General features: G+C 31.6%; 2 protein-coding genes across 2 annotated transcripts; both read left to right on the top strand.

The window, feature by feature from the left end:
• The first annotated feature begins 7,806 nt into the window (after nt 1–7,806).
• Nucleotides 7,807–9,024, top strand: LOC127082192 (B3 domain-containing protein At2g24670-like). The gene has a single exon (XM_051022426.1). It carries the CDS (start codon nt 7,807–7,809, stop codon nt 9,022–9,024), a length of 1,218 nt encoding a protein of 405 aa, XP_050878383.1.
• A 1,176-nt stretch (nt 9,025–10,200) lies between these two features.
• Nucleotides 10,201–10,967, top strand: LOC127083275 (germin-like protein 9-3). The gene has a single exon (XM_051023564.1). The coding sequence runs from the start codon at nt 10,252–10,254 to the stop codon at nt 10,867–10,869; it is 618 nt and encodes a 205-aa protein (XP_050879521.1). The 5' UTR covers nt 10,201–10,251; the 3' UTR covers nt 10,870–10,967.
• Nucleotides 10,968–12,899: the final 1,932 nt, after the last annotated feature.

The raw sequence follows: 12,899 nt of genomic DNA, 5'->3' as shown, positions 1-12,899 counted from the left end.
ATGGCTTCGGGATGGGGGATACATAATTTAAAAGGGGATATAAAATATCTAAATCTTAATTAACGAGTACAAAATTAAAAGGGCATAGAAAGTTCATGACAAATGAAATAAATAAACTAAATTTAAGAATGAATTAAGAATATTTTTAGTCTATAATAATAGAAACTTTTTTTTATGAATTTATGGAAAAACTTAGACTAAATTGATAGAAATTTTAAAAGAAAAGAGAAAAAAAATAGTAATAATAATAATAATAATTAATTAAGTGATATATGAAAATTAATTAATGGGTTTTATTTTAATAATAGAAAAATAGTAGTGAATTAATTATAGTGGAAAGGGAGTAAACATAGTAAAAAAAACTGAAAAGCTAAAAAGTAGGTCCTATGGGCTCAAATCCAGGACCTCTACGTTGCAGTGAGGGGGAGCTACCAACGAGTCATATTAGTTCATTCGTTATTTATTCGCCTTCATTAAAATATATATTAATTCTACATGGATTTTTCCATTTTGACACAACACCACCATGCATGTTATAGTTTTCTCTCTTACGGCAAGCTACTTTATTTTTTCTCATGCTGTTTCTTTCATGTGAATATAACAAACCTGTAATTTCATCTTATATCAAACCATACACATAAAATAAGATCATATGTAATCATCATGCAATAATAAAAATAGTCATGCACAAATCAAGAAATTTATATTATTTTACTCATGTATTAGTTCTCTTTACTGCAAGTGATAATGATAAAACAAACCTTACACATACATGTTAAAGACAACCAAGGATTTATATTATCGTCATTATATCATCATCATCATTATTATGTAATAATAGCATGTGAAATAAACATAATCATGCTAGAAACAACACTCATATAATAATAATTAAATGACAGATATAATTCTTTAATCATGCAAACAGAATTTCTCCAACATGCTATGACATATCAAGAACAGATGCATACTTGAATAAAGCAATATCAACATCCACCAAACCATGAATACATCATCTCAATATATATATTAAACCAATATTATTCATGCATGAATTAAGGAGTATTGCAAGGTAATCATGCTGGATGCAAATTCCCTAATGAACACTTACTGGGGATTTGATTCTTCTAGCTTGCTCACTATATGTGTGTTGTTCTTATTCAGGCTATGAGTGCTTTATGGTTGCTTCTCTTTTCCCTGCCCGTGAATCTTCTTGCTTCTACCTTGCCTTGTGTATCTTCTTCTGCTGTATCTCTCCTCTTTTCCGTCTCCCCCTCTCGCTGCAGCCATATGAAGTATTTATAATGGTGTGGATTAGGGTTTAACATTGCTAAATATTTGGATCCCTTCCTATACTTTAGGGTTTAACCTTGCTAAATATTTGGATCCCTTCCTATACTTTAGGAGAGTTAGGGTTTAACCTTGCTAAATATTTGGATCCCTTCCTATACTTTAGGAGAGTTGGCTCTAATTGGATTTGGTCTTAAATATCTATTATTATAAATAAATATTTATTAAATATAAATATTATTATAAATAATGAATCATTTAAATGACTTTTAACAAATAAAAATTAATTTAAATTTTAGTTACATAATTGAATTAAAATTTAAACCTATTTCTATTTTTACTTTCATCATTTAAAAAAATCAAAATTATTCTTACTTATATCAACCAAAATTATTTTATAATTTATGGGCTTTTTTAAAAAATGTTACTCTTATAAATAAATTTTATTAAGTAAAAACGTGAATTACTAAATAAATACTATTTATAAATAATGAATAAATGGAACATGAGTCACTAAATTATAAAAAATAGTTATTATAATTTAATGAGCTTTAACAAATAAAATTAATTTAAAATTTTAATTATACAATTGAAATTCAAATCTATTTTTATTTATCATTATATTAAAACTATTTTATTTATATAATTTATTTATATCATACAGATAACCAAAATTATTATTATTTTTTATATCTGTATCACATAATAAATAAATTAAAATTTATAATTTATATGAAAATGTATGCTAATGAATGAATGCAAATGTGAAATGAATGTCATGCATGAATCAATTTATCATAAAAATTAACAGGCAAATTTTGGGGTATGACAATAGGACTTCCTCCTAAAGAATCTAACTTCCCTTAGGACTAGGATTTATTAGTAAACGTGGACTGAATTAAAAAAATAACTTTAACTAACATTCCCTCCCTTAAGCTAATGCCTCTGTGATTAGCTTACTTATGTGATCTTCATTACTCCAAGCATGCTTCGAAGCTTCTCAAACTGCTTGAGCTTCAATGACTTTGTCATTATATCTGCAGCTTGTTCTTCAGAGCAACAAAAACTCAGTCTCACCACTTCATCATTTACCAAGTCTCTGAGAAAATGAAACCTTACTGCAATATGCTTACTTCTGCCATGAAAAACTGGATTTTTGGACAATTGAATAGTGGAATTGTTGTCACATAAAATCACAGTTTCTTCCTTTTCTTCAGCTTCAAGTTGCTCCAAGATTCTTCTAAGCCAAATACATTGACAAGCACAAAGTGCTGCAGCAATATATTCCGCCTCAGTGGTAGATAGGCTCACAACAGGTTGTTTTTTCGAAGCCCATGAAACAGCTCCAGACCCTATCATAAACACTAAACCAGAAGTGCTTCTTCGATCATCTAAATCTCCTGCGTAATTGTTGTCAAAATAAGCTATAAGACTTGTTTTTCTTCCTTCATTCTTATAGAATATTCCGTGCTCTGTGGTTCCTTTTAGATATCTTAAGAGTCTTTTTGTAGCAGCCCAATGTGATTCTTTTGGATTTTCCATGAACCTGCTCATCAAACTCACTCCGAACATCAAATCCGATCGAGTTACCGTTAGATACATGAGGCTTCCAATGACTTGTTTGTACATCGTAGCATCTACTTCAGTGCCATCCTCATCTTTTGATAAATTTGTTCCTGGAACGATTGGATTCCTTACTGAGTTGTTGCTTCCCATCTTGAACCTTACTAGAACTTCTTGAGCATATCTTCTTTGACAAATAAATATCCCAGCTTCACATTGTATCACTTCTATTCCAAGAAAATGTCTCATCTTTCCCAATTAGGCATGTAGTGCATATCTTCTTTGGAGATTTCAGGGAAGGTAATCCAATGACCATCTTCTTGCCCGAAAGTGTATTGAGCCCCTTGTAGTTAAGGTGTCCAAAGCGACAATGCCAAAATTGAGTTTCTTTCTCCGACACCGTTTCAGCTTGTAGACACATGGAATTTTTGTTTGGTGTTGCAGAAGTTGTCAAATAGAACATCCTATTTCCCTTCATATTAGTGTGCATAATTAAACCTTTATCCAGATGAAATACTTTGCAGGTGCCATTTTGAATTAAAATTGCCAATCCTTTTTCTTGGAGTTGTCCTAAGCTTAGAAAATTGTTCTTAAGCTCAGGAACAAAGTAAACATCGGATATTACCTGAGTAATGCCATTCATTTGCACACGTATGCTTCCTTTTGCCACAACATTCATTGTTGTATCATTTCCAAGCTTCACAATTCTGCAAAATCCTTCCTCCATTTCTGAAAACCATTTTTTGTTTCCCGTCATATGATTGCTGCAGTCGGAGTCTAAGAACCAAGCTTCTTCTTGTGTGGGTTGACACATCTCTTCATACGCCATTAATAAGTGTTCTTCTTCTTCCTCCAGCTCCGCATAATTGGCCTTCTTCTCCCAGTCAGGGCACTCATACTGAAAGTGACCCAACTTGTGACATTTAAAGCACTCAACAATTGCTTTGTTTAGAGATAGTCTTCCTCTTCCTCTACCACATCCTCCTCTGAATACACCTCTACCTCCTCTACCTCTGATTGATTTATCATCACTGGTTATTTTCAATACATGTTCTTCTGTCTGAAATCCATGCATTCTTTGCTCATGAACAAGGAGGTTTCCATGCAGTTCATCAATACTCAAGGTACTCAAATCATTTGATTCCTCTATTGAGCACACAACATAATTGAATTTAGAGGTCAAAGATTTGAGTATCTTGCTCACCACCGTAATTTTCTCCATTATTTCACCATTTGATTTCATCTTGTTTACCACATTAAGAGTCTGTCCCAAGAAGTTATCGACCTTCTCGCCTTCTTTCATGGTCAATAGCTTGAATTCTCTTCTCAACGCTTGAAGTTGTGCTCTTTTCACCTTTGTGGATCCTTGATACTTTTGTTGCATGGACCTCCATATTGCCTTTGAAGTTCCCTTGTCAAGAATCGTTTCAAGAATTTCTCTATCAATAGCTTGAAACAGATAATATTTTACCTTCAGATCTTTAAGCTTGGCCTCTTCCACACTCTTTCTCTGCGCTTCACTTGTTGATGAAGTTTCAATTTCCGATAACGGTTCTCCTTCTTCTACGAGGTTCCACATCTCTTTACTTCGTAGAAAATTATCCATCGTCATTTCCCAAAAATCATAATGACCATCGAACCCTGGAATGGTCGGCTGTACAAACTTTTCAGATGTAGACATGTTGATCCTTTGGTGTTTCTTCACACACACACACACACGTTTTTACTCCCTTAGTGTTTCCCTTCTCACACACTCACTCCCCAAACAATATCATGCCCCTTGTGGATCTCTGATACCAATTGTAAGAACTATAAATAATAGAAACGTTGAGAGGAAAGTTGTGTTCTTCATTAGAAATTGAAAGCAGACTTATATAGCATTTACAAATGGAATTAGTCAAAAGTCAGTACTGCATGGCAATAAAATAGGAATAAAAGAAACTGATCCTAAAATATAGGACTTCCTCCTAAAGAATCTAACTTCCCTTAGGACTGGGATTTATTAGTTAACATGGACTGAATTAAAAAATAACTTTAACTAAAATCCTTTGCCTCTTTTTCTTAGCTAAGTTCCTTTTCCATTTTTTGCAAGATTAGGTTTGGGCTGGGCCCTAACGGTTTTTTATTTTGCACTCCTCCGAACCCAGTGCACCCCCTCTGATCAATCAGTTCAGCGCTTGGGCTTAAACACCAAAACTATGGGGATGCACCCCACAGCAACCTCTCATTTTATATTATTTTACTCCATTTTCTTTGTAGTTTTTGTTCTCATGATTAAGTAGAGCTTAATTAAGAGATTTTGGTTAATTAGAAGAATTAGGGGATGAGATTAATTAAGTTTTTTAGGTTAATTAGAATCTTAATTAATTTAATTAGAATTTGCTAGGCTTTTAGAATTTAGTTAATTTTTAATTAGGTTACATTAGAATAATAAAAAAAACTTAGGTTTTTATATAATTAGGTATAATTAGGTAATTAGTTCTTGATTAAATGTTTATTGTTTTAGAAAACTATTTCCCTAATTAATTCATTTTTATACATAACGACCATTTCCTTTATACACTCACTTCACATCAATTTCCTTCTTCCCTTGTGGAAATTCGACTATTGACCAGGTTTTGTTGACCTCTATGGATTTCAGTTCCTCCATCATGGCTTGCATCCACTTCGATTCCTTCAATGCCTTAGTTACATTGATTGGCTCAGTATCTGCATAGAAAGCATAATGTACCAACTCACCTTCATCATTTATCTTATCACCTGATATGATCACATATTCCTGCAGCCTTGTAGGCATGTTCCTTGTCCTTTGAGGTCTGCTTATGCCTGCTTGAATTCCACCTCCTTCTAGTCGAATCCCAATGTTAGCTTCATTGTCTTGTTCATCACATAGGACTCTTACTGGATCATTCTTGACATTATCATTCCAATCTCACTCCTTTAGCTCGTCTATGATCACATCTTTGATGATTAGAACTTGCTTGTTAAAAGGATCAAATAGTTTGTAACCTCCAATCAAATGGTGTCCTATCAGGATCATTAGGCTTGACATGTCATCAAGCTTCCTCCTCAGATGCTCAGGCACATGTCTATATGTTATAGATCCAAACATCTTCAGATGACTTAAGCTAGGCTGGACATCAGACCAACATTCTTCTAGTGTGATTCCTTCTAGCTTCTTGGTTGGACATTTGTTTAAGATGTATGTTGCAATTGACACAGCTTCACCCCATAATTCATTAGGTAGATACCATGTTCATGATGGTCATATTCTTCCTTTCAGCAATACCATTTTGTTAAGGAGTGTATGATGGCACCACCTCATGCACAATCCCTTCTCTTTCACATAATGCATTGAAGTCTCTCGATGCAAATTCTCCGCCACCATCATTCCTCAAAGTCTTGATCTTGTGGCCACTTTGTGTCTCCACCATAACTTTGAACTTGGAAAATACCTCAATAACATCACTTTTCCTCTTGATTAGGTATGTCCACGATTTTCGACTAAAATCATCTATGAATGTAACAAAGTACTTATTACCTCCAATTGAATCTACTTGAAACAAAATTCTCTCATACAAAAAAATTCGGTAGGCCATATCAAAAATTCCGTAGACTTTTTTATCGGCATTTTCGAAAAATCTGATATAAAATCATAAATTTTGAAAAACTTTTGGTTTTTACCGAATTTTTGAAACTATCAATATAAAATGTAGAGGTGTAGCGAATTTTTTGAAAATCTTGGTAGGCTATTTTTTAACAATTATTTAAAAAATGAAATTAATACTATCGGAAATCTTTGATAAATCGTATATTTCATAGTTTTTCGAATATTTGAAAAATCAGTATATAAAATCATAATTTGTTTTAAAAATCTATAATTTGTTTTAAAATCTAGATTTTATATTGAATATTTAAAAATATCTATTGCGAAAAATATAATTTTGTACCGATTTTTTCTAATATCTTATATAAATAGATTGTGAAAATGAATTATGCTTTATACCAATTTTTTAATAATCCAATACAAATTATAGATTTATATCTTTTTTTCAAAAATCCAATATTAAATTTAATATTAATTATTAAAAAACTGATTTAGAAATATTATAGTAAAAATGCTAATAATGTAGGTTGTTAGGTATACCATTCTTGGTATCAGGTTACATTTTCTTAATTTATAGGTCAGCATGTAAAAGGTTTTTAGTTTTCACCAAGCTAGATATTTAGTAGTTTAGATTTTTGATTAATTAATAATAATTATATTTGATCTCAAAATTGATCGGTTAGACCAACATGGATTTAAATACTTAAAAATAGGGCAAAAGATAACTGCCAAATAATTTTCAAAGACTACCGTTTTTTAGAATTTATTTTTGGAAAACTAAAAAAACTATAAAAAAAAATACACTTTTGCGGGAAAAAACCTAATATCTTAAAATTAAAATTAAAATAATATTTAAAAGAGCAAATTGACTTTTAAGCTTCCGAACCAAAATTTTGAGCGGATATAAATTGTGTTATATATATATATATATATATATATATATATATATATATATATATATATATATATATATATATATATATATATATATATATATATATATATATATATATATATATATATATATATATGTTTAACATAAAAAATACTCCCTAAGTGAATTTACCACACTATACTTTTAATTAACAACCTTTTTAAAAACAAAAAAATAACCTTTTCAAAAAGAAAAAACAAACCAGAGATAAACGTGCTAAATAACTAAATAATTTTTTAAATCTTATCTGTTTCTAATAATTTGAAATCAATTTGTTATCTTCCCTCGAAGACTATAAGAAGCAAACAGTGAAAATTGCATAATAAGTAAATTGAGTTTGTCTATCAATTAGTTTATATGAAAGCAATTCAGTAGTATACACTTTGATAGAATCATCCTCAGTTTCAAGTTTATGGAGGGACGTGTATTTGCTTCTAGAATATTAGAGAAATTTGATGGTGATGACTATTTGATGATTGAAAAGTTATTAGCTTTACGATCTGAGTCTTTGGCGAATCAATTCAAAAGTGACGCTTCTGCTGTTCTTCATTCAAACAATCGACATTATGCTACTGTTTCAGAGACAATAACAACCAATAGTCAAGAGGTTGATGCTGGTACAAGTGTAAAAATTGATGCTGATGTTTCAGAGACAATAACAACCAATGGTCAAGAGGTTGATGCTGGTACAAGTGTAAAAATTGATGCTGATGTTCTTCATTCAAAGAATCGACAATATGTTGCTGCTTCGGAGACAATAACAGCCAATAATCATGAGATTGTGGCTGATACAAGTAGTCGTAAAATAACTATTAAAATAAAACTAAGTGATCGATCTCTAAGAGTTGTTTATGGAAATTCTAACGAGACAGTTACCGAGGAATTCAACAATCCTGATATAAAGAATAACGAGACAGCTACCGAGGAATTCAACAATCCTGATGTAAAGAATAATGAGACAAGTACTGAGGAATTTGAGAATCCTGATGTAAAGAATAACAAGACAACTGTCGAGGAACTCAACAATCCTAATACAAAGAAAAATAATGAGATGGTTGACGAGGAATCTTCGTTTGCCGAGAGTTACAAGACGAATATCAAGAAAATAAAGGCAAATAAGAAAAGATCAAACAAGCCTTCAAATAAAGGAAAGAAGAAAACCAATAACAATGGTAACATTAGTCCCCAGCCGGAAATAGAAGAACCCGGACTTCCTTTCGAATTCAAAGAAAAGATTGAACAAATGGGAGGCATTGAGGTGAAGTTTGTGATCCAGAAGGAACTAACAAATAGTGATGTGACGCAAAACAGTGGTCGTCTCTCCATCCCAAAAGGAAGCGTTAAAGAGAGTTTTTTGACACCAGATGAGGAATCATACTTGGATTATGAGCGTAATAAAAAAGAGAAGATTACTGGTATGTGTGTATCGATGCTGGATCACAATCTTAACCTTTGGGATGAAATGTGCTTGAAGAAGTGGAAAATGGAAACTTCTGAAGTCTACAACATCACAGAAGGATGGAACGTACTTGTAGCAGAAAACGATTGGAAAAAAGACGAGAAGGTGTTGGTGCAACTTTGGTCTTTCAGACGCAACCACAAGCTCTATTTTGCACTCGTCAAGCTTTAGCAATATCTATCAACCAATGGTGGTGAAATTCTTTTTATGGTTGAAGACTTTACCTTTCTTCATCAGAGATTTTTTAGGAACTGTTTCGGCACTTGTGCTTCTAGATTCTCTTAAGTTTTCTTAGTTTCTCCTTTTGGCCAGATTTTCTGTTTCCTAAGTGTTGCTTCTGTATTGTTTCTTGCTGTAATCATTGTTTTGAGAATTTTATCCCTTTATCATTATATTGTTTCTATATTATTGAAGTAGAAAACTTGAATATTATCATGAACTAGAAAGAGCATATTAAAGAGAGTTTGATTATCTTAATTGTGTGTTTTAAATATCTGATCTTTAATGAACTTGTCAATGATTATGCAGCTCAGTGCTTACAGAATCTATGATCTGCTTTCTTGTTTAGTTAATGTGTTGAAGTGTTGACCATTGGTGCATAACAAAACTTGCAGCTCAAGCAATTGCAACCTTAATGCAAGCAGGTAAAGTGAACATTCTCCTATGTATTTTCATAATTTACACCGGGAACAGCAATTGTCTCTTCACAATAAGGTTAGTCCTGACGAGAGCTTCTGAATTCTGATATTTGCGTTGTTCGACTTCAACCTCACCAGAATTAGAAAAACACTCGTGTATCTTTCACTGCACGTCTCTCCGCCTCTTTGCAAAACACCAGAACTGGTTGATGAATGGTTTGTTACTACGACATGCTTTGGTTATAATGTTAGATGCGAGTGTGACTTTATTTTTCTTTAGATCAGGGACAAACATGAGCTGGAATTGGATTTCAAGAGATTCGAGGAAGATTTTAGGTCATCCAGCTATTTATATTGTTATTGATTGAAATACTTTATCAGTTTGTTTTGTTTAAGATAAACATAGAGAGTAATACGTTAAATCCATTGTGCAGCTGGATATGGTGTTTACAAGGCACATTCTCATCATTGTTTTTGGTGCCTGCAATATTTAAAAACTTAAAAAAAGCTAAAAACAATTAGAACTTGCTTCTGACTCCTCCAACTGCGACAAACATAGCTAAATGTCACAACAACAAAAAAGTTACATTGAAATCTCCATACATGTTATAAAGAATACAAAATTGCCAGCATATAATAAATCAGAAAGCACTATAAATACATCATTCCTCAAGTTTCAGAAAACACAAATCTTCCAATTGTTGATTCAACTTTCTATTAACAACTTCATACTTTGAAACATTCCAACTAATCATAAACAATGTCTTCCACCACTTCAAAACTCCTCACACTGATCATATCTGCATTTGTCATAATGCAAATAACATCAGCCGGTGATCCGGACATCCTCACTGACTTCATAGCCCCAATTGGAACCCAAGTTGATGGTTCCTTCTTCACATTCACCGGTTTTCGCGCCCTTCTTCCACCAAACACATTTCCCTCAACTTTCAAAGCATTGAAAGCAAGCAAAGCTGAATTTCCAGCTCTTGATGGACAAAGTGTGGCGTATGCTGCTCTTGAGTTCCCGTCCGGAAGTATCAATCCGCCACACACACATCCTCGCTCGGCCGAGCTACTTTTCCTCGCGACAGGTTCCCTACAAGTTGGATTCGTGGACACAACGAATAAGCTGTTCACTCAGACGCTACAAACTGGCGATATGTTTGTGTTTCCAAAGGGACTTGTGCATTTTCAGTTCAACTCTGATACTCAAAAACCTGCTTTGGCCTTTTCTGCCTTTGGTAGTGCTAATGCCGGAACTGTTTCAGTTCCAAGCACATTGTTTAACACTACCATTGATGATAATGTCTTGGCTTTGGCTTTCAAGACTGACGTTGCAACTATTCAAACTTTGAAGAAAGGATTTACTTCTTAAAGATTATGAAAAAAATAATTGATCCAACATTGCAAATTTTTCAATACTAAATTGCTTTTTTTTTCAGTTATTTTATGATTCAGTTATTGTTTTCAAAAAGGTTGTGAGATGTGAAATAGTTGATATAACTATTTGTATCTTAATGTGCAAGTTTATAATAAAATTACATTGGCAAACTGTTTAAGATGATTTGTTAATAATGTGGTGATACATTAGTGTGTACAAATTTTGTTCTTATGCTTTCTATTTGATAAACATAGAAACAATATAATAATAAAGGAATAACATTAGAATAAGAGGGACACAAAAATTCTTAAAAGAATTGTTACAGCAAACAAACATTACTACATTACATAAGCAAAACCAAGAAAAGCACACAGAAAATTTCAAGAGAGAATAGGAAAAATTAAGAAAATCTAGAAGCACATATGCCAAAACTGTTCCTAAAAAATCTTCTTTCGTGAAGAAAGGTAAAGTCTTCCACTATAAAAAAAATCCACCACCATTGATTGATAAATATTTCCTAAAACTTGACGAGTGCAAAATAGAATTTTTGTTTCTTCTGAAAGACCAAAGTTGCACCAACACCTTCTCGTCTTTTTTTCAATTAAGTGGTCTTCATTTTTCACTTTTTTAAACACATTTCAAAGACTATTTTTGAGTTTTTAAAGTTTGTTTTATAAAAAACTTGTTTGCAATACATCTTTTTAATAACCGTTTTTCAAACAATTTCAAAATAAAAGACTATTTTTTACTTTTCAAGTTTTTGAAAATTAGATTACTAAACAACTTTTTTTTCTTCTCAAAAATAATATTTTAAAACTGATTTATAAAATAGATATTAAAAATTAAAATTAAAGGTATTTTGTATCACTGTGTTAAATATTAAAAAAATGGTAATACTCTTTTTTTTCAATAATTATATTTTAGAATGAATTACTATAAAAATAACTAAAAAGTTAATTTATTTTCTAAATTATTATTATTTTATCAATTTATACATTACTAAATCAATTAAAATATTCTCGAGTCATTGTATTATATTTTTAGTTGATTTTAATAGTTTGAGAAAGTGTTTTTAAATCCAAATCGATAAGGAAATACTTAAAGACACGATCAACAACCTAGGTCTTAGTTGTTTGGGTTCACGTGGAAGTTATTCTCAATGTAAGAGATTATATTTTGCCTTCCCTCACTCATATCTGATATCCCTTATTTTTATATTGATCAAAATGCCCTAGTTTTCACCGATTTTTTTTTCAAACCAGTAATTTTTTAGAAAAAAATAATAATTTTCCATATGTTTTGAAAAATTCTAGAAGTAGCAAAATTTCCAAACTATTTTGAAAGTTCCGGTTTATACCGGATTTTAGTCTAGTGTGAAAAATCTGATAGTTCAATTAAGAATGTTATTTTTGTGCGCTCCAGATCCTGATGGTATCTATATATATTTTACACAGTTCTTCACCATTAATGTTGTATGTTTTATTTGCACGTTTTGTTTTTAAATTGTGCAAAATTTAATAGGTTTTGGGTATCTATGTCATAGATAACTCATTCTTTATATATTGTAAATGACATATATTTCTCTCTTAGACTGATGTGTTAACATAATCACATTTCATTAGTAAACAACATGGTATTATTGTTGTTATTGTTCATTTTGATACCGCAAATAGGATTAAAGAGAGAAAAGATAAATTGATTATGGGTTATGAGAGATGAGGAAACTACGTGATGAAGAAATTATCTCAATGCATTTTTAGTATGAAAGTTAAATATACATTTGCGTTGAGATCTGTGTTGAGATCTCTGTCAAGTGGTAGCAGTTGAATTTCACAATTATAAACTCACAATTATAAACTAGCTACGAACTTACGAACTTAGATGGCCATGACATATTATATCGTTTAAAATATGATGAAAGGCAGTGGACACATAGTTGTTGGTTTGAAAGATAGAGGTCTAAAGAACCTAACTAATAGTTGTTGGTTTGAAAGATAGAGGTCTAAAGAACCTAACTAGCGTTA

This window comes from Lathyrus oleraceus, chromosome 5 (assembly GCF_024323335.1).
Source record: "Lathyrus oleraceus cultivar Zhongwan6 chromosome 5, CAAS_Psat_ZW6_1.0, whole genome shotgun sequence".
Classification (NCBI taxonomy): Eukaryota; Viridiplantae; Streptophyta; class Magnoliopsida; order Fabales; family Fabaceae; genus Lathyrus; species Lathyrus oleraceus.
This window is presented reverse-complemented; position numbering and strand designations above follow the sequence as displayed.